This window comes from Panthera uncia, chromosome D2, assembly GCF_023721935.1.
Source record: "Panthera uncia isolate 11264 chromosome D2, Puncia_PCG_1.0, whole genome shotgun sequence".
Taxonomy (NCBI): Eukaryota; Metazoa; Chordata; class Mammalia; order Carnivora; family Felidae; genus Panthera; species Panthera uncia.
This window is the reverse complement of record NC_064818.1, coordinates 52,323,010-52,349,635: the sequence shown is the minus strand read 5'-3', so window position 1 is coordinate 52,349,635 and position 26,626 is coordinate 52,323,010. Positions and strand designations below refer to the sequence as shown.

General features: G+C 40.9%; 1 protein-coding gene across 2 annotated transcripts in view; it reads right to left on the bottom strand.

The window, feature by feature from the left end:
- PLCE1 (phospholipase C epsilon 1) overlaps window positions 1–26,626 on the bottom strand; it is a 321,900-nt gene that overhangs the window by 131,114 nt on the left and 164,160 nt on the right. For both annotated transcript variants that reach the window (XM_049646407.1, XM_049646408.1), the window contains exon 4: window positions 16,232–16,548. In XM_049646407.1, the coding sequence (XP_049502364.1) occupies window positions 16,232–16,548 (317 nt within the window). The remainder of the gene's footprint in view (window positions 1–16,231; window positions 16,549–26,626) is intronic.

Below are 26,626 nucleotides of genomic sequence, written 5' to 3'. Positions count from 1 at the left end.
AAGAAAGAAAGAAAGAAAGAAAGAAAGAAAGAAAGAAAGAAAGAAAGGCACCTGGGTGGCACAGTCGGTTAAGCGTCTGACTTCAGCTCAGGTCATGATCTCTCAGTTCATGAGTTCAAGCCCCGCATCAGGCTCTATGCTGACAGCTCCAAGCCTGGAGCCTGCTTCATATTCTGTGTCTCCCTCTTTCTTTGCCCCTCTCCTGCTCACGTTCTCTCTCCCTCAAAAATAAACAAACATTAAAAAAATTAAAAAAAAGAAAGTTGCCTGGGTTCACACAGACAGTAAGCGGTGGAACGGGGATTCTAATTCCAGTCTCAAGGCCAATGCTCTCATCCAAGCTGCCATTTTGTGCACGAAGTGAATGATGTCCTCTGGAACTGTGCAGTGTCTCTGTAACCTCCCACAGAGTGCAACAGTAGGTCGTCCAGGCTGACAAATGTGAAAGGGGCATGTAGGAATGGATCAATGGGGGAGAAAACTGGACAGGTAGGTTGTAGGGCCCCTTGTATGTGGCTAAGATGTCTGCACTCTATATGCTTGGCAACAAGGAGCTCCTAAAGAATGAAGAGCAGACAGCTACCTCTTGGTATTGTCACAGGGACAAGGAACGAATGTGAAAACCAAATGGATGAATGCCACCTTTGTTCACAGGTGTCACATAATTCCTCTGGGAAAAGATGCAACCCTACTATCCAAAGTAAGATTTTGGTTCTGCGTGGGTTTTTATTCGCAGAATATCCCTCATTGGCATAGATAACAGTTACTGACATTAGACTACACAATAGGTGTCTCGCCTTGTTTGGAATAAGAACGGTAACTAAGTCCCTGTGTCTGGTTTGAAATTCTGCTGGAATAACATTATGCTTCAAAACAGTGTGAGGTAAACATTTTTTATAACTGTTATGAGATGTTAATAAGGAAATCACAGTGTAATAAGCAATAAAAAATGTGCTTTGAAAAAAAGATAGTTTCATACCACACTTTCCATGGATTAGTCTGCTTATCTCATCCATTGGTGGGGGACCAAGCTTTTGAAACCCTAGTAGGGAAGCCCGCTTTGTGTTTATTCTGCAGTAGAGAGAATTAGTTTCAACTCACTTGCAGAAGTGGATTTCACAGGAAGGGATTTGACAAAGTTGTTAAACTCAGTGGAGGCAAAAGAGGAAAGCTAGGCTGATTAGGTATCTGAGCACTGTCATTTTGAAATTCATTCTGGCCCCCAGAGTATAAATACACTTCAGTATTTTTGTTAGGATTGCCAGAAAATCAGCAAGTGTTCACTTTCTTTGGCCAACAAAAGCATGACTCTCTGTGCAAAAATTTTCTGCGCATTTATAAACAAGAACATTTAGAAAATCCCCTCTTGCTGAGAGATATGACAACAGATATATTTAACTGTGCCATAAAATAAAGCAGATACTAAGAATACCAGTAGGTTCATCAAGCACAGGAAGAGTTTTTACGTCTCTATTCTGACACAAACTTATACATGTCTTCCTATCCCCCCAGAAACACCTTCCCTGTTCTGTGCTGACCTGATGAGCCATCAGCCAAGGTGTACCTTTGTTTTCTGTCAGACTTCTTGAAGCAAGTATTCCCAATGTATTATCTACATTTTCTCACCACTGTCCCCTGGTTTTCCACCCCTGCAGGCTATTGCTATGATGGTCTCCAAGTGACCCATGACCTCCCAGCCAAATCTAAGGCAAAACTTTCTCCCTCACAGAATCTCCCAGTTGAAAAGAGGCCACTGAATGATCTCAAATCTTTTGGCAAACTTGTTCTGTAAAGGACCTGATGATAAATATTTTAGGCTCTGTGAGCCATTCAATCTTGCTGCAACTACTCAATCCTTGCCATTACAGTGCCAAAGCAGCCACAGACAATATGTAAACTAATGAGTATGGCTGGGTTCCAGTAACATTTTATTTAGGGACAATGAAATTTGAATTGCATACCATTTTCATCTAATGTTACTTCACAAAATATTATTCTTCTTTTGATTTTTAAAAATTATTTTAAAAATGTAAAAAAAAAATTCTTAGCTCATAAACTCTATAAAAACAGGCGGTGGAATGGATTTGGCCCCTAGGCCATTGTTTGATCTAGGTCAACCTTCCAACCCAAACCAAGACTTTCTTCCCAGCTTTGCAGCCAATCAGCCAGGCTCTGTGTGAAACTTCTCCAGTTATAAGAGCCTCACTACCTCAGAGGCAGTCTGCTCTACAGCTGAGATGAGGTGATGACTCAGTTCTGCCTGCTAAAGTCACAAAAAATAAGTCAACCATGTTCGTGGTAACTCTTCAAATACTGAAAAGTACCTAGAAGTCTTCCATCTTGGCAAAACACACAGCCTTCCACTGTTGCTTGTACAACAACAGTTTTATTTCCTCTCTGCTCTGGTCTGTAGAAATACTTCTGCAAATCTGGCCTCAGACTACACTTCAGGTGTGCCCAGTTTAGGGGACAGGCTAATAATGCCACGCCATTCTGTGATCTGCTCACCATCGTGGACTCTCTACAGAGCACTCCTGAGCATCCCTGACTCAGGATAATGTGATACTCATCTTTGAAATTCTTCCCCCTTGGTCTTCATCGCCCATGCTGCCAGATTCTCATGTGATGTCCACATTCTTCTTCTCCCTGGATCCTTTTATCTGCCACAATAGTGGGTGTTACCAAAGCTTGATCCTTGGAGTCTGATCTCTCTCACACTTGACATCTTAGAAAACAGATGAAGTCTCATGGCTCAGCCATTCCTTCTACAGGGATTATTCTCAAATTGTATCTGTAGTTTCAGTCTCTTAGTACATGAGCTCCAGGTTCCCACCTCCCACAGCCTGGAGGGCATCCACTTAACGACCTTACTTTTTACCCTTATCCTAAAGCCTGCATGCCTCAAATCAAGTGTCTCCTCACAAGATAATGATAACAATGGTGATAAGAATAGAAATAACATTTGTTGAGCACCTACAACTGTGCTAAGCACTATCCTGAGCTAAGGATTCATTATCTTAAACTTTACAACAACCCATGAGGAAACTACTCTTAGCTCCCTTTTGTAAGTAGGGAAATAGGCACTATCCTGAGCTAAGGATTCATTATCTTAAACTTTACAACAACCCATGAGGAAACTACTCTTAGCTCCCTTTTGTAAGTAGGGAAATAGGCTCAGAGAAGCAAAGTAATTCAGCCAAATCCACTGTGCACAGAATCTGAACCCTTGTACATCTGAATCAAAGCATGTGCCCTTGACCACCACGGAGGGTCTTTGTTACTGCCCATATGATGTCACAGGTACCCCCATGTCTTCTAAACACCTGCCCAGAAAGCTTGAAGTCAGTCTTGACCCTTCCTTGCCTTCAGGCTTCCTACCAACCTAGTCGCTGTACTACCGAGTTTCTTTTGCTCAACAATCAGGAGATATTTTCCCCTTTTGCACTCACCAGCATCCTACACCAGGCTCCTCATCATCATCTCGTGATGGGTCTTCTTTCCTGGTATCATGCATGTTCTTGCCCAGAATATGTTTGATCAAGCTGGTTCTGTCACTTGAAAGCCCCTCCCTGCCATTCACCACTTTGCCATTCATTCATTTCACCCACCTTGGAACTGTCCAGACCTAACTGACACAGAACCCTCATCCTAGGGGGGAGGAGAGGAGGAAGGCTAGAATGTACGTTAACTGTCATGTAATTTAAATATTTCACATGTGTACTTCCTTCTCTGGCTCTTGAGGGATCTGTGGCTAAGCTGCTTTGGAAAGGCTGAGGCATTAGGGCCCAGACACACCTTCTCCCTTGTATGACAGACCCACCTACCTCTCCTACATGAGAGTTTCCCAAAGCATGTTCCATAATAGGTACCAGACACTCAGTATTCAAGTATGTTTGTGAAATACTGCATTCTGAGAGAGTCTCAATATATATTAGCATATTAAATGACCCAAGAAGTCCTGCAATGGAAAAAGACCCCCACCTTCGCTATCATTGTTTGCTCAACATACGGCATATGTGTTAAACCATTTTTCTACAGTTACATGCTGACATCCCCACAACTCACTTTGGGTGGTGCAGCACTGGTCTTTCTTGGTTACCCCCCAAATCCCTCAAACGACTAGCATTTTATTGCCCCATTTCTTTATTCATGGTATCTCTCATGATAAATGTTTATTGTGCAACTAGATGCATTGTTCTCTTTGTAAAGCAATATGACAAAGAGTTTGGGCTTTGGGGTCATAAAAGCCTGAGTTTCATCATGACTTAGCCACTTTCTAGTTACATGATATTGGGAAATTTATGTAGCCTTTCTGAATCTCAGTTTCCTTATTTTTTTTTTTTTTTAAGGCAATGATTCCCATCTATCAGGACTGTATGAAAGCTAAATGTGATTAGGTATGTAAAGTGTTTGGCACAGTGCCCAGGGCAACAATTAGCAATGGCTACATTAGTTATTAATTTCTCTATTGTCAGCACCATCTCCATCATCATCACCATCATAATCATCATCATCACCATCACCACCATCATCATCGTCATCATGACCATCATCTAAATAAATGGAAAAAAATTAGCCATCCTCAATTAGCTGTCAAATTAACCACATTTTTCTTTTCTTTTGAGAGGATAATTTGACTTGTATATCAAGGATGTGTCTTGGTTTTAGGAAGTTATTTCACAGAGTATCTCAAGTTTATACTGAGAGACAAAATAATAAACCTCTGGTAGATGATGGCAGAGTTAAGAAAATTCACATCTAAGTTAAGAACACTCTGCAAAGAGGGGATTAATGTGTAAGGCCAACCTAATGAGCAGTCTAATGATGTGTCATAGGGCTTCCTATTAATTCTTATTTGGTCTGACATTTGTACTAATAATTTGAATAAATACATATGAGATACGTATCAAGACTGAGTATGAAAAAAATTAATTAATAACCAAAAATTTTTTGACAGGCTTGAATGCCCAAAAAGATAAAACTTAGTAGAATTAAATATAAAAGATTACATGCATGCAAGAAAACAACACCCAAAACAACCTATGCACAGAGAAAAGATGAACTTGGCCATGTGCATGCTAAAAGTCTAGGGGTTTTAGTTGACCTTCAGGTGGGCTAATAATTAGACACAGCTTATAGAAAAAAAGTAATCAAATTAGTAGACATTCAGAGCAGGAGAATGACCTAATTAAGAGAGAGTCTTAGTGTTCAGAACAGACTAGGGGGCCTCATTTTTAAGAGGGATATTGAAAAATGCTATGTTTTGACAATATGGGGAATGTCCAGCCTCAAGAGAACCAAACAAAGGAAGATAATTTCTATTATTCTTCTGGGAACGACAGGTGGAATTTATAAGGAGGCATATTTCAGTTTGATTTAAGGAAGAATTTTAAAACAAAGTGAGCTCCATCAACATAACACGCTCATTAAAATGGACTGAACTCTGTCTTTGAAAGTTTTTAGCAAAATCTGGGTAAGAATCTGCAAGGGAGAGATTACTACATTTGGTGGATGACAGAGGTATGTAACATAACCTCTGAAACCTCATCAATAATAATGTTCAGAGTTGTGTCTGGCAAAAGCCTTCTCAACCTCCAAGGCTCTGAAGCCTTTGATCATCATCAAGGGCACTGCATCTGGTGCCCTCTCTCTTCCACTCTCATGGCACATACCGTCCTTGTCTGTCATGTGGCACGGAATCACACTAGTTTATTGAGTATTCTGTGCTAGGTGATTTTATATACATTATCTTGCTTAAATGTCCCAATAACCATGTGAAGATAAAATTATCCCATTTTACAGGTAAGAAATATGAAGCTAAAATCAGTTTTTGTCACTTACTTGCCCAGAGTCCTACAGTGAGTAAGTGACAGACCTGGACTCAAATCCAGACTTAGCAATAGAATCATACTCTTTCCACTAACCCATGGCACTTCTCTAAGCATGATCTTTCACATGGTAGCTAACGTTTTACACTACCCTTTTTTGGTGTATATTTATTCAATATTTTAGGTTTTATATGCCTTGAACTAGATTGTAAATTCCTCAAACGAAAGGCCATGTCTTGCTTTTTTTGGTGTATTTCTAATAAATAGCACGTATTACAGTAAACAACTGTCAACATCAACTAGCATAATGCATTCATAAATATTTATTGAGCATCTACTATATAGCTGGCACTTGGCAAAAAAACCCCAGACATACGGCAATAAACATGTTTGAAAAGTTTCTAAGGATAAAAGCAAACAAGCCAATGGCTTTCCTGACTTTTGAGCTGAGACAGGAGCAAGAGAAGACAGCAGCTGTGGTATGACCAGGGTAAGAGGGTCTTAGGCAGAAAGAATAGCAAATATGAAGGCCGTGTGGAGAAAACTAGCTCTGTGTGTCCAGGAACAGAATAAAGGTCAATGTGGCTAGACCAGAGTCAGAGAAAGGGGTGGCTGAGGTAAAGTTAAGGTGGAGAAGATGGGAAAAAGCATGCATGGTCTTGGCATTTTGGATTTTATTTCAAATGCAAAGGGAAAGCCATTGGGGGATTTTTAGCAGGGAGTGACCCGATCTGCTTTATGTTTATAAACGCTCACTCTGGCTGCTGGGTGGAGAACAGATTATACAGTATTCAAGCATGAAAGTAGTACTAAAGGTGAGTGCAATGGTGGCCAGTGGTGGCGGGTGACATGTTAAGGAGTGGTCCAATCCAGGATGTATTTTTAAGCAAAGCAAATGGGACTTGCTGATAGTTTGGATGTTAAGGGTTTGGGAAAAGAACAAATCTGGAATGACTCCTAAGTTATTAGCTTGAGCACCTGGGTAGATGCTAACATGGGGAAGATAGCGTGGGCAAGACAATGGGTAGTATATGAATGGAGGAGTGAGAAGTCAATACTGTAGTTCTATTTTGGCCACATTTGAGATGCCTTTTAGACACTGTTAGAATGTAAGTTTGTGAGGGCAGGGGCTTGGTGTGTCTTGGTCTGTGCTGTCTCCCCAGTGCATGAAACAGCACCTAGTATCTAAGTGTAAGTATATATAAGTATATCAATAAAATCTTGTTGAATGAAAAAAGCCAAGGGGAGGCATTGAGAAAGCGACTGGATTTATGAATGTTTAAATCTCTTGCGCAAATGTAGATTCTTGGCAAAGCATAAATACATTCCTCCTTGGCTCCTACATGTGCAGTAAAGATCTCTAGGAGAATGGTTTTTGAAAGAGCTGAATTAAATATCCTAATAGGGTCAGTTAATGCAGACCTGGAGAGAAGCTCAAAATCCTAGTCTCGAACTAAAACATGTCTGGCCTTCCTACGGTTTCAATGTCACTGAAGTGATATGTCTGATGGCAAAGAACGCTGGGCCTTGAGGTGACAGAGGGCTGCTTCTCTGAGTCATTTTTACTATTTGTGAGAATAATAATAATTAACAACAACAAGAACAATATGTCTCAAATATGTCAAAATTCTTATTTGCCTATTTGTCAATTTCCATTGCATTCATTATTATTTCTATCAGTCCCAGGACTGAAGCACTGACTTGATGCCTGCTTTAAACAGAATAAAACAGGCCCCCACCAGTCAATTGGCAGTTCTCATTTTGGGCTGGTTAAATCCTAGACACATGATGGGAGCTTTAAGGAGAGTAACTTAAGAGAATACAAATATCCAGTCATAGTAACAAAATAGTTTGAATATTTAATATTTCAAAACCAAGTTCTGCACTGCAGCATGAGTACTGAAGAATGAAAAAAAAATGCAGAAAGAAGAAAGGAAGGAAGGAGGGAAAGAGAAAACAAGCAAGTAAGCCACCACATTTACTTAAAATTTACTTTGGACAACTCTCCACTCTCTGCACTAATGGATGATCCCAAAGACAGGAATCACTGTCCCCCTGTTTGTTTTGGGATACAGCTTTGTTCTTCTCTTTGAATTCCAGTGGGACTCATGGTGTAGAGCAGTGATTCTCAACCATTGGTGACAGCTTTTGAAAAACACAGATCACCGAGCTCACCATGTATCCATGGAGTCAGAAACTCCTGGGAGCAGGCTACAAACATGTATATATTTTAAAAATATTCTGATGCCCTTGCCTTCATTTGGCTAATCAGTGAAAAACACTGTTCATGGGAATCACATGAGACGTTTGAAGAATGAGCGCAGGCATGGAAGTCCTGATTCCAAGGTACACGGCAGCCTTCCTCCACCACTTCTCCTGTTGTCCTAAGATTGAGCATAGCTTCCCTTCTTCCTGGTCCTTTGGAAGTACACATGGACTTCAGGACTTAAAATTTTGAATTTCAAAAGCCATCTCTATTGGGGCATAGGTTTCATGCAAAATAGAAGTAGACAGTGAGAGAAAAATACAACAGAGAGGTGTGGTCAAGAGAGGGAGATAAAGAAATAAAGTAATAATTTTGTTTTGTTTTGTTTTGTTTTGGTATCCTACATTCTCAGGCACGAGAGGAAAGGAAGTTTAAAAGCCAAAGACCTGAAATCCCCCTTCTGCCTGATCCTGTAGAGATGACAACTGATCCTAATGTTCTTCTGGGACAATATTCTCAAACACCTCGAGATGCAATTATCTTCCCCCTCTCTAGGACCGCAGCCTCTCAATTCAGAGATGCCACATTTTCAATATCAGGAAGTGAGCCCATGCGTTAAAGTCAACAAAGACGTCAAATTCATTATACATGCTGAAATCATAAAGAATATTTTGAGTCCTCCTATAAAGAAAATGGCTTTTATCAGAGTAAGAGAACCAAGTTGAGGAAAAAATGCTCCTTCAGCTTTTGATTTAATAGCACAAGATAGACGATCCAAGAACACTGGCTCTGGAAGCCAGATCATCTGGATTCAAATCCTAGCTCTAAAAACTGAAGGTCATTTAATCAGCCTCTCTGTGCCTCAGTTTTCTCATCTGTTAACTGGAGAGATCATTATAAAAGAAATGGGATCTACTATTATTGTCAGTTATCTTAGTTTTAGAGTTTTGTTTTTGTTTTTTTTTTTAAATATATATTTTTAAATGTTTATTTTCGAGACAGAGAGAGACGAAGCATGAACGGGGGAGGGTCAGGGAGAGGGAGACACAGAATCTGAAACAGGTTCCAGGCTCTGAGCTGTCAGCACAGAGCCTGACGCAGGGCTCGAACTCACGGACTGCGAGATCATGACCTGAGCCGAAGTCGGCCGCTTAACCGACTGAGCCACCCAGGCGCCCGTTTTTGTTTTTTTTTGTAACCAACACTGAACCATTTGTGTCTTAGGTCCTCAATGCTTTACACATATCATCTCTCTGTATACTCACATAACCCATTTGAGGTAGGTACTATTATTATCTTCATCTAAAGATAGGGTAGGGATTAGGTAGTTAGCTTGAGGTTATGTATCTGGAAATGGTGGATTAGAACCCAGCAGGCTGACCCTACAGTTGCACCCTGACTGATGATGTGCTGTGATGCCCCTCCTCATTCTGAGCCCTGTTATTCACTGAGAGTCACTGAGTAGAATCCTGGAGTGCTGATTTCAAGAACTGCCCAGCACAATTTGCTGCCAGTCTCCAGGAAGATTAGCCTCCTACTAATAACCTTGTTCTTAGAATACTGCCTTACACAGCTGAGTCTTTGTGGTTTAATTGTCTACTGTATTTTTTGGTTCAGAAATTTCTGGACTACTATTTCTGTTAACTCAGGAAGGTATGGTGAAATGTTCTGGAGAATGAATATAGTGTCTAATTTTGGAGATGCCTCTGGGGAGATGTGCTTTCCCAAAGGGAAATCTGGTTTTCCACAGTGACCTGAAATTTCCCTTACCCTTAAGGGACTTTATTAGCAATCCACCCCAAGAATATTCGGATATGAGGAATAAATTTGTATAGCAGCCATAAACAGATGATTTACTTGGTTGTCTGCATAAAAGGGGGAGAGGAATCTTTGAGAGGAACTTTTTCTAACATGATTGAATATACAAATTAAAAAATAGTATTTTTTCCAAAATATTTCAAGTGAAGGATACCCTTGGGCATGAAGACACTCCCCCATCAATCCCCACCATTATCATATGTCATGCATTTTCCTTACTGTGCAGAAACGGTCTTTCCTTGGCTATGACCAAACATACTTTTAGATGTTGGGACATGCCAAAGTGATCATCACTTATGAAGGATTCTGGCTGAAAGGACCCAGGCCGAAACAACTGTACTCTGGCCAGATGGTTATTCTCGCAGTTCTTTCCCAGAAAGTTAAGCTGCACCTTGGCATTCTTTATAGAGGGATGGGCCTTTAAACTGTTGAACTGACATCTAGTGAAACCTACAAGACAGAGGGATCAAGTAACAACTGAGTGTCACTTTGGACTGCTGGAGTTTGTGTGGCTGGAGAAATAGGTTGATGATGACCAAACAGAAGGAGGTCAGGGAATGTCACCTGGGGCAAAGAGCTAAGTAGAATCCCTCCAGAGTCTTCTGGGGTCTCAGAATAACTGTGGGCTAAATCTTGGGCTCATGACCTTCCCCTGGACCACCTGGTCCAAAAGCGGAGCTCAGATAAATGTTCTTGCCAAGAACTACTTGACAAGCAAAAACTGCCCTCTCAGGCCATAGGGAAAAGTGAAACTTTTGAGCTGAAAACCAGTACCCAGTCAGAGAAATCAATTATCTATTACATAAAAGAGTATCTGGTGTGGGCAGTGGTGGTTATAGAGCCAAAAATTCACTCTGTTGACAGATTCTGAGGCCTAGCTGTAGATGCAGACCACGATGAGTTCTAACTACCAATGTCATCAATGGGTGAACAATAAGACAGGAAGCAGTGGGCCATGTTGAAGAGGCATAAGGTTTGAGAACTAGTGACTCAGAAATTTGATCCCAGAATACCACCAACCCCTATGTTCCACCATAGCCCTCAGGAGTGAGGGGGGAAGAAAGGTGTGAAACCAAAGGGAGTAAAGATGGTCTTCAACCTTTAGTAGTTTCTCATCTCTTCTCAGCTCATGTGCTAGAGTATGTGATCACTTTGGTGAAGTTATCTACCAAAAAATGCCTCTCTGTCTCCTCTAGAAAAGACAAATGGCTCTGGAATTTATTCTAAAAGAAATGAAAAAAAAAAAAAACCAGTAAAATCAAAAGGAATGTGGGCTAGAGTAGAGGCTGGATAGGGGAAGAAAATGGGGGGAAAACCCCCAGTATGATTTGAAATTGTCAAAGCAAGAGACTATGGGTGGCTAGGAAGTGAGGTTGCTCAACTTGAAAAGAGAAAGATAGAACACAGGTTTCTTGGAGATTTAGACCAAGAGTATGGCTACAGATTGTGTCCAGATCAAAAGGGTTCATGAAAACCTACCTCCCAAATCAAGCAAAGCAGGACTAAGCCTACTCCCCTCTCCCAGAGATCCAACTTCCACTGGCTTGAGGGCTGACCCCTTGCATCTTCTGTTTGCTTGTGAGGATAAAGAGAAGACTGTCTTTAAAAAGTTACTCTGGTGTGCACCAGTCTCGATGTTGGCAGGAGAAAGAGGAATAGGGTGAAACACTGCTTCCAAGTCACAGTCTAAGTTTATTTTATTTTATTTTATTTTATTTTATTATTTTAATTTAATTTAATTTAATTTAATTTATTTTATTTATTTTGAGAGAGACAGAGATAGCATGAGTGGGGGATGGCCAGAGAAAAAGGAAGAGAGAGAATCCCAAGCAGGCTCCACACTGTCAGTGCAGAACCCAACACAGGGCTTGAACTCATGAAACAGCAAGATCATGACCTGAGCCGAAACCAAGAGTATGACGCTTAACTGACTGAGCCACCCAGGCGCCCCTGTAAGTTGATTTTAAATGATTTATCTCCTGGCCTTCCTTCATGTAAGCCATTTTTCCAGTTATTTTATGATTGTACTTTGAATTGCATTTTAACCATATTTTCCTAAGAACAAATGTTATGCAACATTGCCCGAAAGGCATCAGGGATTTTCTCCCCTTTCCCCACATTACAGTTAAGTCATTGTGTAAAGTATTGTTAGGATTTGGGGAACTTCTAGCTCAGGATCATGTTCAAATGACAATCAGGAGCAAGCTGTCTCCCTAGACAATGAGTTTGCTCATAACAACAACTGGCTGTCTTCTCATCTAGAATATCCTCCCTTCCCTGTGATGTTCCCCCTCTATCCCAGCCATCCCTCAAGGCCCAGCCCCAACCTCCATAGCTGAGCAGAGAAAGCTCCGATCACCCATCTAGACACCCCAGCTCCCACATCTGTGCCACTCACACTGCACGTACTTTCTGCCTTTTTTGGTAGTGATTTGTGCTCGTGCCTGACTACAATTTAAGACTGGTAGCTTCTGGCAGCCGCAGACTGTTACTCATTTTCCTCAGTGCTTATCCACCATGGTGTCCTGCTTCTGAGAAGTGCTGAAAATATGTTAACTGAATAATTGAACGCATAAATAAACGCATTCACTGCTCCCCTAAGTGACTAGCACTCTTGCCATGGAGCTAATATTCTCTCCTGTCTTTGAGATTCTCCAGTGTTTCAAGCAATATATATCTTCCTTCCAAGGAGGACAGTGCATTTATTTTGTGTATCCAATTTTGACAGAACCAAAGTATAATGTTGTCGATTTTTATCACATACTGGTAATTTATCTTTTTTTACTTTATGTTTTTAAATATAATTTATTGTCAAATTGGCTTACATACAACACCCAGTGATCCTCCCAAGTGCCCTCCTCAATGCCCATCACCCACTTTCCTATTTAAAGGAATATGTTTGCCACACTGATGAAAAAAAGAGAAGGCTATAGCACAAGAGGTGCTCAATAAGTAAGTCATAAGTGAATGAATGAATGAATGAATGAATGAGTGATAATAGGAAATCAGATAAAAATAGAAACAGAAAGAAGAGTAGAAAAAGAATAGATGCACAGGAGATTTAGAAAGGAAGTAGAAAGAGAGGATAAAGGGAAAGGAGACTCAAGAGTAATTAAATTCCCAATTAGCAATTCTGGTTTTACTATAAACTTGAACTTGGTTAATTAATTAATTAATTATTTTAAAAGATTTTTAAAAATGTTTATTTGTTTTTGAGAGAGAGAGAGAGAGACCATGAGCAGGGAGGGTGGAAAGAGAGGGAGACAGAATCCAAAGGTGGCTCCAGGCTCTGAGCTGTCAGCACAGAGCCTGATGAGTGGCTCGAACTCACCAACTGCAAGATCATTCCCTGAGCCGAAGTTGGATGCTTAACCGACTGAGACACCCAGGAGCCCCTTGAACTTGATAATTTAACAAGTAGAGAGGAGAGCCACTGTAGCAAGAGTTACATGTCAATATATTTTATTACTGGTCATGTTGATCTGGAGCACTTACTTAAGGTTACGTGTATACTGGGTGTCTCCACTGTTCTATTTCCCTTTTGAAATTAATAAATATTTTATGGAGAGATACTTTTAATTTTTAGTTATTTAGTTATTTCTTTAAGTAATCTCTACACCTAACATGGGGATTGAACTCACGACCCAAGATTAAGAGTTAAGTGCTCTTCCTATTGAGCTAGCTGGGCACCCATTGTGAAGAGATACTTTTAGGCTAAGCCAGTATCTTGTTTCTCATCATAATTTTGCCCAGTAATATTATCATTCATCAGTGGTTCTTGCTTGTAGCAATTTATTGCTGGGGGATCCTAATGGTGATTTCCTATTTTTCTCATCCTGCCACATTTATTAATTGATTATTTTATAATTAAGAGCTACCCCTCCCCTATTATTTTAGCTATTCATTTATTTATATCAGTATGGACTCATAAATACTTATTCTATGAATCATAACCCAATACTATCATTATTTATTTTGCTATTTAAGCTTTACTTTCTTTGTGAGTCAGGGATAATGACATCCACCTTACACAACCATGATGAGGATTAAATGGGATTTAAAATGTGAAAATGTCCAGTCCAGAGCACCTAGTAAATAAATGCTAGCTCCTTTCCTCCCTTTTCTTTACAGAAGGTAAAGCCACACTACCTTGGAGGCAAGACCCTTCTAACCATGTGAAAATCTGAATTTAAGAATTCTCTTTTAATTCTCTTTCTACACTAAGGTATATAAAGCAACTAGAAGTTAGCTAGCCAGTGTTGCCTACTGGAGGTTTTTTCTCATCTGCCTGTAGTGACCATACATAGGACTGATTTTTAATCAGTATACCCATAATTTGTATGAAAATAGATGCTTGAGAATACTTGAAAACAGACTGTTCTCTTAAGTAGTTTAAGTGTTTTCCCAGAAATCTTGTTTATGTTCTGAAGTTGCTTAGCTAAACTATTTTCAGAGATAGTCCAAAGCACGCCTCAACCCAGCTGTGCTTCGTATCATCACTAAATCTGAATTAGCGAAATCACTGATTCATCTTTGATTCCCGAGGTTATGGGAGTGAATGGAAGAAACTGAAGCTTTCTTTCTCCAAAATTAATTTAAAATTAGACTTTAAAAGTTCAGGCAAAGCAAACTTCAGGTAGAATTAGAACGACAACGAAAACAACAATGGACAAGGATAAGGTCCTAAGGCCGTGAGAGTAGATCTGGGAGTTTAAAGCAATACACAAAATACAGTAAAATCTACTAATAAAACACTCAATTTACTGGAATTTCCATTTTCCACCCTGTTTTTATCAGTAGGGAAAATCAAGAACATCAGGAGATTTATTTTAAAAAGCGATTTAGGGGCAGTGTGGTTCACAGGCTCTCAAGTAGACTCCCAGAGTCTACTTACTTGCTTTGGGGTGGGATCAAGTGCCACCCCTCCACGTGAGCCTGGAACAGGTAGTGTAGTGGTTCACAGCCCAGGCTCTGGAGCCTGATGATGTAGTTCTGGATATCACTATTGTCATCGACCACCTATGTAACTTTGGGCAAATGACTTCATGTCCTGGTGCCCCAGTGTCCCCATTGGTAATATGGGGCTAATGAGAGTATCTGTCTCCCAGGGTTGTTGGGAGGAGCAAATATATGGTACGTGTAAAATGATGAGCATGACAATGCCAGATGGTATCAGCAATTCCTGAGGATAACAGATCTCCTTTTGAGGAATGCTGTTTGGGGCATGTCTGGACACAGAATTGCCTGGACTCAGCCTCTAACACTTTCTGCATCCACTGGGCCTTATCACGGTCACTGACATTTACCACCATCATTGGAGTCATGATTGGCAGGCTGTGGAGGCTGCGAGGTGAGCTGCCACAGTTGGAAAGGCTTTAAGTAACAAAGTCTGACTGGTCTTCTGTCCATCAGAGATATATGGGACACAGATCAGGGGCAACCTCAGCATTTTAGTAGTTTACTGGATTACTAAATTAAGAAACTACTCTATTTGTGGAGTTAAGCCAATCAACAAACGCAGATGGAAATTTTGTGTTTTAACATTCAAAGAAAAGAAATTAAGCCTAAAAGAAATAAAATGTAGAACAGAAAACTCTGGGTGTGGGGTTATATGGGGAAAGAAAATGTTCTGTAAGCCTAAGAGCACAGCATCCCCTGGTCCCGGCACTAGATGGAGACCTGCCTTTCCTTCCTTGGTCCAGGACCACACCATGTCAACCATTGGCTCTTTTCCACCCAGCCAGCCCCTACACCTCTCACAGTGTCTTCTGCTCAAGTATTCCAGTATTTCCAGTTTCTGGTCAAAACTGTTCTCACCAGCTCTGGGTTCTGGCAAGGTCTCAGAGGCTTTGGAGGGACTTTCTGGGGCTGAGGATTTTGATGGCATGCAGGGAACAGGAGTGGGGTGATTGATTGCCTCTCAAATCCACATTTGTCCCCATGCTCCTGACCCAGGTGTGTTGGTTTTTAAATTTCTGCTTAGAAGCCCTGATAGTGGAAGAAGGGGTGGGCTAGACAGATCCATGGCCAGAGATCACACTGTCAAAGATATGTGGTTTTAAAAGCACTTGTAGGAACAATGAGGGGAATATTGGAAAATGGGCCCAGAGAGAGTATTTTGGACTGGTTGTCCAAAGGGAGAAGGCCCATGGACTTGGTGGAGATAGGATCAGTTAGGCCAAGGGCAGGTTGGAGGGAAGTGACAGAGAGGGTGACAATGTGTTGTTGATCTCATTGCTTGGAAAGAAAGCAGCCACCATGGAAGTCACAAGACCAACAGGTAGATGAGACACCAATAACAGACAAACCTAAAAGGAGAAATACGTTTAAAAATCACTTACTAGCAATTGAATCGCCACATCTCCAAGTGGTTTCTTACCTCATTAAATCTCATCACAAGATCTTCCAGGGCATTGTGTTCTCCGTTCTGGGAGTTAAGAATTGATGCTGAGATGGACGCTTTGAGGCAGGGCAGGGATGTCTGGCATTCTGGAGAGCCCAAGTCCCGGGTCAAGAAGCAAAGGTAGTCAACTGGCAAGACCCTTCGGTAAATGTTCTGCTCCTGCTCCATCAGGATGCTGGCGACTTCCTCTGGGAACTGAATGAGGGGCTGCAGATCAATCAGCTCCTTGCTGATCCCAGCTGAACTTGAAGGGAGGGCACTAGAATTGGCCATGGAGGTGCCTGGCTGACGTTCTGAAATAAAGCAATGAAAGTTGTGGTGACACCAAGGTTGATATCCTTACAACAGATGTTTACTTGAGAGCCACTAAAAATCTTACAGGTTTCTTAACCAAGTTTCTGCTTGGTGAATAGTTCTATACTATCTTGTTATGGAGACCCTTCTGATAACTGTCCTGCCTGCTTGCTCCTGCCCCCTGGGGGTGGGGAAATGCTCAGTTTCCCATTTTCAGAAGTGGAATTGGTCTCACACACCATTCTCTAATCAGTTCACTGTGACACTTTGCAGAGTAGTAGGGAAGGAAAATGTACCATTTGTTTCCTCATCCACCAGTGCTAACCACCAGAGTAAAAAGAAATGAGGGTGGGTGTGGGCACAGGAATTGAGATGGAAGAGGAAAGAAGGCTGGAGGGGAAGAGGCATGTACATGTATGTATGTGTACCCTGTGTGTAAACACCCAGGAGTCCCCGGGGACTCTCTGTACACAAGGTTCAAAGCTTCAGTCTACCTGCCAACCTTCCACCCTCAAAGACTGATTCCACCGAGAACCATTTGGAGCTTTGCAGGGACAGAATCACTTGTAAAAGTAAGGGAGGAATAGGTAATAAGGAGATGTGTCTACATAAATAGAACAAATAAATAATAGATTGCCTTTCAAACCCACATTTGTCCCCATGCTCCTGACACAGGTGTGCTGGTTTTTAAATTTCTGCTTAGAAGCCGTGATAACGGAAGTATCCACAAGTGGCAGTAAGAAACTGGTGAGGGAGGGAGAGCAGCCAGTGCATTAGACATAAGAACCAAATGCATTCATAGGCTCCAAATTATTCCCTTAGCACAAATTCACTTTATTTTGACCACTCTCCCTCTTTTTTTTTAAAATTTTTTTAACGTTTATTTATTTTTGAGACAGAGAGAGACAGAGCATGAATGGGGGAGGGGCAGAGAGAGGGAGACACAGAATCGGAAGCAGGCTCCAGGCTCTGAGCCATTAGACCAGAGCCCGACACGGGGCTCGAACTCACAGACCTCGAGATCGTGACCTGAGCCGAAGTCAGACGTTCAACCGACTGAGCCACCCAGGCGCCCCTCCCTATCTGTCTCTTAATTTCCTGCCTACAAGTCATTCATTCATTCATTCATTCATCTACTTAACCAACCATCCATCCATCCATCCACCCATTTAAAAAGCTATTCAAAAACCTATGATGAGCACTAGAACAGAATGTCCCAAGTATGATCAGTTTTGTGGCTAAGTTGGGGAAATATCATGTATTCATGTCACAAATCCTCTTCCTGGAAACACGAGGCACACAGGTATACTGTTAAAGGCTTTAAGGGGTCTTGCAGTAAAGAAATCCATTTACATTGCTTGATCCAGTGCTTCCCCAGAGTCACATTTTACATATCACACCTACTAAGCCACTCTGTGTAGACCAGAGCTGCTGGGAGCCCCTCAGGAAACGTTGATCTGCGTGCGGGCCAAACTGCTCCTACTCCTCATCCAGTCACACCTTTTCCTTCCCAGAGGTCCCTTCCTGGCCAGCTCCTCTTCATGCTTCTTATAGTGGTTCATGAGGGGACCACATTTTATTTCCCCAGAATCTTTCTTACATTCCTGATTTCTTAAAACAGGCTTATTGGCCCTTTGGCAGAATAAAGCCCTTCAGATGGCATGGCATTCCTCATTGCCGACGGTCATCTGGCTTGGACACTGGACAATGGTAAAGTTCATGAGGAGGACTTTGTCCAGGCGCCTGGGTGGCTCAGTCAGTTAAGTGACTCTGGATTTTGCCTCATGTCATGATCTCATGGTTTGTGAGTTCAAGCCCTGAGTTGGGCTCTGCACTGGCAATGCAGAGCCTGCTTGTGATTCTCTCTCTGCCTCTCTCTCTGCCCCTCCCCTACTCTCTCTCTCTCAAAATAAACAAAGTTGAAAAAAAAAGTGAAAAAGGAAGGCTTCGTCAACATTCAAACCTTAGCATCCTTGACTCTTTTTAAAATCTCTATTGTTGACAGCCTTGGAATCATCACTCCAAAGTGCTCCATCCCTGTAGTACTGAACCCTGAAGTCCTTGGCCTTGAATCTGACTGCTTTTCCCTTCTGCCCTTTCTACTAAACCTTCTTTGTCTTTGGCAGACTTCCAGTTCCTGGCCTTAGTCTGGGTGCATCCTTAGAGTTTTAACATGGCACCCACAACACCCAAGATGCCCTCCCGAGTCACCTTGACTTTCCACCACGTACTTACTTCCCAATCCTCAATGTTTGGCAAACTCAACCATGCATAATTGGCTTCTGGGTTGCTATATGATGACAATGACATTGATGTTACTTGGTGATGGGATGCTTGCTAATTTATGTTATCTAACTTCAGCTGGGCTCTCAGGGCAGTTTCAGACTTGACATGAATTTCTAAATTTTTTTCCTAAATAACTCACTGTCCTCTTTACCTCTGCAGTAGAGCTGTTCTATCTTCTGACACTCCCAAACCCACCTGTATTTTCCTTATATTTATTTATTTCTTAAAAAAATTTTTTTTGAGTGTAGTTGACACACAATGTTACATTAGTTTCAGGTGTAAAACACAATGATTTGACAAGTTTGAATACTATGCTGTGCTCACCACAAGCATAGCTATCATGTTTGATACCTACTACATGTTTATACACTATGATAACTGCCAAGTGTCAGGGACTACTTCTGTGAATTCAAATGGCCCTATTTCTTACGTTTCTCCTCCTTCTCTGAGAAAGGTGTGCACTTCCTCCTCCCCAAGTCCCACCTAGGTTTGTGACTAAGTTTATTCAACTTGCCTCTGTGGTTATGTCCACCATCAGTCCCTTTCTTTCCACGGATTCTTTTTTGCTTACACAAGTGTTCAGTTTCCTTTACCCTTAAAAACAAACTAATAAAACTTCCCTTCTCTCTTAAAGTCCACATCTTCTCTAGCCTTCCCTTCATTGTGTACCTTCTGGGAAGGGCAGTGTACTTTCCTCTGTAAGTATGGTGACCATATCTTCTGATCCAAAAGTAGGCCATACCGTCTGCCCAAATTAATAAATCTGTAATGATGTGGGAGAGAAAGACATAAACCAGTTCTGCCCTGGGAGCTCCTAGTTTGTAGACCACCTCGCTGACAGGGCATCTCTGTTGATGGTCTGGGCTCTGCCATTCTTCTCTTGACCCATCCTGTCCCATGCAGCTCAGCCACCACCTCTGAAGCATAGCTCAGGAAAAGTTCTTGGTGATACTTGCTATTTAATTAAGTTGCTCCCCTTTTGCAAGAGTGCTCTCAGTGACAATCTAACAAAAATTGTGAGGAGAAAACTTTAAAGTTTGAACTACACTGCTCTCCACTGATCTCCTGATCCTATTTTGAATATATTCCAGTCAGAACTTTCTGTCTTGTCTTCTGTATAAAAACTGTAGTATCCAAATTATTGTTTCTCTTTGATTCTAAAAGGCAAACGGGTGACTAAGGAATACAATGATTTATTGTAGCCATTTTTATCCATCTTTTGGACCAACCTACCAAAAATCAACTACAGTGGAAAGTAAGGGATACCAAATTATATTTGGTTCTCTCTAAGCTCTTATTTGAAATTAATTAAAATACAGCAAGTGTCTTGGGGCGCTTGGGTGGCTCAGTCGGTTAAGCGTCCGACTTCGGCTCAGGTCGTGATCTCGCGGTCCGTGAGTTCAAGCCCCGCGTCAGGCTCTGTGCTGACTGCTCAGAGCCTGGAGCCTGTTTCGGATTCTGTGTCTCCCTCTCTCTCTGACCCTCCCCCATTCATGCTCTGTCTCTCTCTGTCTCAAAAATAAATAAACGTTAAAAAAAAAAATTAAAAAAAAAATACAGCAAGTGTCCAAATCTACATGGCCCACATGGCTTTGCTCTCCAACTTTCTGAATGCTTTAGAAAGAACTGGATTTCCTGAAAATTGAGTCAGAATGTGGCCTGATGACAAGCAGACAGCAGCTTCTGGATATTGATAATTTATGTACAGTGGAATTAGCCATATATGGGAAGTTTTCCCAGAAGTAACCAACTCTGAAACATGATTTCAAAATATAACACTCTGTGAAAGAAAAGGAGTGCCTATATCTTGTGAAATCACTTATCTAATATGTAAGAGAAAATTTAATAAACTACACAAATGATGTAAGATAATATATTATAAATGCAATATATCTTGAGATAGGAATCACATGCTCTGATGAATAGAGTCTGCTGGCTGGTGAGAAAGAGCAATAAAGGAGACCTAAAAAAATTGAATGAAAGAAGAAAAAGACGCCTGGTCATTGTAACCCCAATAAATGCCATGGCCCCAGGTGTCTCAGTATAAACATAACATCACACTCAAAGGAAACACAAATCTGACATTAGAATCCTAGAAACATAATGTAGACCTTTCGTGTAGGTTTCCTTAAAGCAGAAGTACTCAGGGATTTTACATCATGCCCCATGAAGACACATCCCAGAAATCTTGGGACATAATTTTCTGTCCCACAATTTCCACACTTTTAGCAGCTGTTAGAAACTTTCCACTTTTTCTCATTCTTGCTGAGCTCTCCGTATAACCTCCTTGCCTTTCACATGCCACATGGCCCCAGCTCCCAGCTCTAAGTCATCCTCACACTACCCCCCTGCCAATCGTCTGCAAGATGGACAACTCTACAATGGATGAAAAACCCAGGGCTCCATGACCCTTGATGCTTCCTTATTAATTGTGGAGCAAAATTCATAAAGCCCCCTGGATGCTACAGTCCTTCTCTTGTGAAAAAAATTTTAGAAAGTTCATGGTGAATAAAATTACGTACCTAATTCACAGTCAACGTTTGCTCGTAGCTCTATGTTCTTCAGTTACTTGCTATTCTATAGAATAGGGCTGTATCTCTGGACACAGTCCCAACTTGGAAATATTTACCACGAGACCCAGTATCTTCAAATTCTGATTCCCTGCTCGATATTAGCTTCCTGAACTAAACATTTCATATCAATTAATTCAGGGAGTCGATAGTATTATTACGTGAGGCTCACATGAGAGGTCACGTAAGAAATAAGCCAGGAGCAGAGATTTGAATCAGGGTCTATGGGACTTTAGAGGTCATGTGCTGATCGCTCAGCATATGATCTCTTGGAACAACAGAATGCCATACTGACATTCTGGTTTTTAGACGCATCTAGAGTGATATTAATATAAATCAACTTCTAGTGCTTGTTCTTTGGAATGATCTGATCAAATAAACTGTTCAAACTACAAAGGTAAGGATTTGACCTTAGAGTGCAAGTAGTTCTCCCCTTGGTCAGTCTGGAACCATCACTTCAATCACTACAACTACATTAGAATATAGCACCCAGAAACTTACAAGTGCCCTTTCCTTTCCTTCTTATAAGTTCAAAAGAATGTTCCTATGCTTTAAGCATTTTCCAAAGACTATTACAGTGATTTTTATGCAGAGCATGGTTTCTTGGTTAATAATTTAGAGACATATTGGGTTAAACAAAGTTAAACAAGATTCCTTCCCCCACACCACCACTATTTTAACTGCAATACTTCTCAGAGCCTTTAATAATTCCCACAAGGGGACAATACTATCACAGGACACAGTAGCTTTCCTCAAGCTTGCTGTCTATATATCATTTACGTGGGAATTACAGTCCCTTCAGAACTTGCCACACTCAGTGATTCTCAATGGGAGAACAGGGCTTAAGGTGTTCGTGAGGTTAGGTAGTGTCCAGGGAAGTTTAGTCTGCTTTGTTGCTGGGACTCTATGAAGAAACCATGTGGGTAGTGGGAGGATCAAAACACATACATAAAAATATATCATCCTAGACTTTGGGGTCTCCAGTTGGATATAAGCAATCAGCCTGCCTCGAGAGAGGGAAATCTGGGCCATGTCTTCCCTTAAGGGATGCTGTTCTGAGAGGCATCCACCCTGCCATCCCCAGAGTCCTCTCGTTTCTTGCTTCCTTTCTGGTAATCAGAAAGTCCCTGATTTTGATTATAAGCTGCTATTCCCGGGGGCTGTCTACAAATTGTGCAGTCCAGAAAAACACAGAAAAGCCTCTAAACTTGATGAGCATTTTTTCTGGATAATTGTTCCCCCAGTGCTCTGGGGTATAGTGTCATTGGGGAACTCCCTCCCCCAGAAACCTACCCCCTGCCCCAGGGTTCGTACTTGCCCGGAAAGTACTTCTGTGGGCTTGGACTTGAGCTCAGCAAAACCTGCCATTTCCGATTTATTTTTCTTTTTGCTTTTTGGTCTAATTAAAACTAAAGGCATTTGGTCTTTCTTGGTCTACCAATGAATCTCATATAATCTCTAGCATAATGTAAGGATGTCACGACAGGCAGGCATTATGTGCCTTGCCCAAGAATCCAGTTTGTGAATGGTCAGCCCTGGAACAGGCAAAAGCTGAGCGGGCATCAGAAGATTCTGGCTCCTGGCCCAGTACTCTGCATTACTCCCAGCCAAGCCTGAGTTACCTTGGGGGCGATCTGTGTCCAAGGGCAGGCCTTAATACATCTGAATGGGTTTAAGAAAGGCTTAAGTAGAAATTTCATTCATTCATTATTCAGTGCCTACTATGTGCAAGATTGTTTCAGGCTACATTGATGTTGGGATTTAGTGAACAAGAAAAGATCTTTGTTTACACACAATACTGTAGGACAGGAGACAGATAAACAATAATATAGTGCTGGTGGGGGAGGAGGGCAATGGTGGGTGGGGTGAAGAAGGTATAGTATTACATAGCATATATTAACTAGAATGTTAGCAATTTCATCAAGTGTTTTCCTTTACTTTAAAGTTTATTTATTTATTTTGAGACAGAGAGAGGGAGAGAGAGAGGGAGAGAACTCAAGCAGGGGAGGGGCAGAGAGAGAGAGAGAGAGAGAGAGAGAGAGAGAGAATCCCAAGCAGGCTCCACACTGAGGGGCTCGAACTCACCAACGATGAGATCAAGAGTTGGACGCATAACTGACTGAATCCCCTAGGCACCCCTAATCAAGGATTTTTGCAAAAGTTTTTAAAACTTTATCCTCTAGGATGCCCTTTTCTTAGCAATACCTATCACCTACCTCTTCCTCTCTACCATTTATTAGCCCTTTGCATCAAGAAACTCATTTAATTCTTACAAAGAAGGTTGTAAGACAAGTGTGATTATCCCTATTCATAGGTGACAAAACAAAAGTCAGAGATGTCAAGCAATTTATCTGAAGACACTCTGCAACTGATATGGAGATGGAACTAAAATTCAGTTCTGACTTCAAAGGTCAGCCCTCTGTTACCCTCAGCATTCTGAGGGATCTTTTGCAGGGAAGATGGAGTCCCCTGATTTCCTGCTGGGTCTGTTAAAAAAAAAAAAAAAGCCATAGGCCCAAGGTGGAGTCACTTCCCCCAGGAGAGCAAACCAAGATTTAATTGCACTTTCAACCTCTCTAGGAATGGGATTTTAAGCCAATCAATCTGGAATTTTCTGGTCATCACCCCCCCCCCCCCCCCCCCCCTTAAATCATGGGTGGGGGGGCCCCCCCCCCCCCCCCCCCCCCAAACATGAAGTAATCCACCTAATAAGACCCCCGCCCTTTCCCCCAAGGGAAGGTGACCTTGCCTGAAACAATCCTTCTTTTCTTTTACTAATAACCCCCATGCCTCACCCAGCTTCCTATAAAAGCATTGGGTTTTGTACAACTCTTCCCAGGAGTTCTGCTGTACTTGATATGTGGGATGCTGCCCACTCACAAACCAGTAGCTTAATAAAACCACTGAGATCTTCCAATTTATTCAGTTGAATTTTTATTGTTTAATAGCAGGATTATGCCTTACAGGAATGTGACTTCAACGGAAAATAGAGCATAGAACTTGTGTTAGATTTTGATGGTCACTTAACATTTGTTTGTTTTTGAACCAAGGTAAACCTTCCAGAGTAGCTGCCAAGAGCTCTGCTTCTGGAACTCACCTTTCCTTCTCACTCTCTGAGTGTTGGTGAAGCGGGCACAGCTTTCTGGGAAGGCAAACCAAAACTTAAACAGCACATCCTTTGTCCTAACAATACCACTTCCAGGATTTTACCTGACAGGAATTCTTGCAAAAAAATAGAGTGAGGCAAATTTACACATACCGACATTGAAAATTTTTCACGATAAATTTCGGGGAAAAAATTGCCAAGTTGGGAACAACGAAATATGATCCTATTAGGAGGAAAAATAATTTTACAAATGTAGGCATATGTTTGCGTATCTGTCCAGTATATACCAAACTAGTAAGTGCTTACAGATTGCATTTTGTTTTTTTAAAACTATTTTCTACTGTACAAGTAAAGTGTTTTTAAAATATACCAAAATGATAACTGAAAAATTCATCCAGAAAACAAAATCTCAGTCTTCTTACGGACACAAGCTCAGTTCAGCATCTGAGCTGTTCAGATTTTTTTCCAATAAATACTAAAATATTGTTTTTGAAAAGTTACTTCAAATTAAAATTAGGGAAGAAAGTAGAAAAAATTTTTATGGTATCTACTTTATCCATTTTTCTTTGATTTGATTAATTTTGTAGACAGTCCCTTTATTTTTTTAAGTTAAGCATTTGATTTATCAACTGCACATTTAACAGACTTTGAGTGGTACAATACCAATTATAAAGTAAGACAGCAGAGGAAGGATGTTAATTTCTTTTTGCGAAAGATTTAGAGTTGGCTTAAAGACACTAATCTCAGGCAGAGTTGAAAATTGCTTTTCAACAGGGAAGTAATGGGTTTACAGAAAGGTTAGGTAATTGGTGATTCTTTCTCATTATCTGTTATTGGTTTTCAGAGTAAGAAATCAATCTTGCAACAAATGTGTCTGGCCTGTCCTCAATACTACAATGAAAAAGATGAGTTCACAAAATCAATGAAGCATGTTATTTCTAAGTCAGTACTTAAAAAAAAAAAAGATAAAATCATAAGCCTCAATTGTTATTTAAACCATATTCAGATAAAACAGTTTACTGGACTGAAAAGCTTCATAGCAGAAAAAAAACCCTCACAATTCTTATTAATAAAAAATAACTTCTGCACTTGGATTTTCAAAGAAATATGAGCTCACTGTGAAAGTACTGAAAATTTAGAGAAGCATAAAGAGGAAAATTAAAATAATCAATAATCCCATACCCAATCTCTCCTAATAGTTTTGTTGCAGCATTTGATTTTTTTTTTTTTCTATAAATACAGTATTTACCAAGTTAGGGCACATACTTTTTTCTCTCTTTTTCTTTTTTTAATATAATTTATTGTCAGATTGGTTTCCATACAACACGCAGTGCTCATCCCAACAAGTGCCCTCCTCAGTGTCCATCACCTACTTTCCCCTCTCCCCCACCCCCCATCAACCCTCAGTTTGTTCTCAGTATTTAAGAGTCTCTTACGGTTTACCCCCCTCCCTCTCTGTAACTTTTTTTTCCCCTTCCCCTCCCCCATGGTCTTCTGTTAAGTGTCTCAAGATCTACAAATGAGTGAAAACATATGGTATGTGTCTTTCTCTGACTGACTTATTTCACTTAGCATAAGTTCCATCCACATTGCTGCACATGGCCAGATTTCATTCTTCCTCATTGCCAAGTAGTATTCCATTGTATATATAAATCACGTCTTTATCCATTCGTCAGTTGATGGACATTTAGGCTCTTTCTGTAATTTGGCTATTGTTGAAAGCACCGCTGTAAACATTGGGGTACATGTGCCCCTATGCATCAGCACTCCTGTATCCCCTGGGTAAATTCCTAGCAGGGCCACATACTTTTTTCTAACCTTTTAAAAAAACTTACTCTCCAGTGCACATTTCCCCAGCTCTAAAACTAGCTTTCTAATATTTGATTTTAATGGCTCTCTAGTAGTTAATGTTGTTTATAATTTTTTACCACCATAAATAATACCATGATAAAGAGTATTATAAATACATCATCTGTGCTTATAGTATTATCTAGCAACACTGAAAGACAGAAGAATTTCCCACCCATGTTGGGAAACTACCAGGCAGCAGAAGTTTCTTTTCTTTCTACAGCACATTAACTAACTGTTTTATCAGTATCTCTCATTGACTGCCTA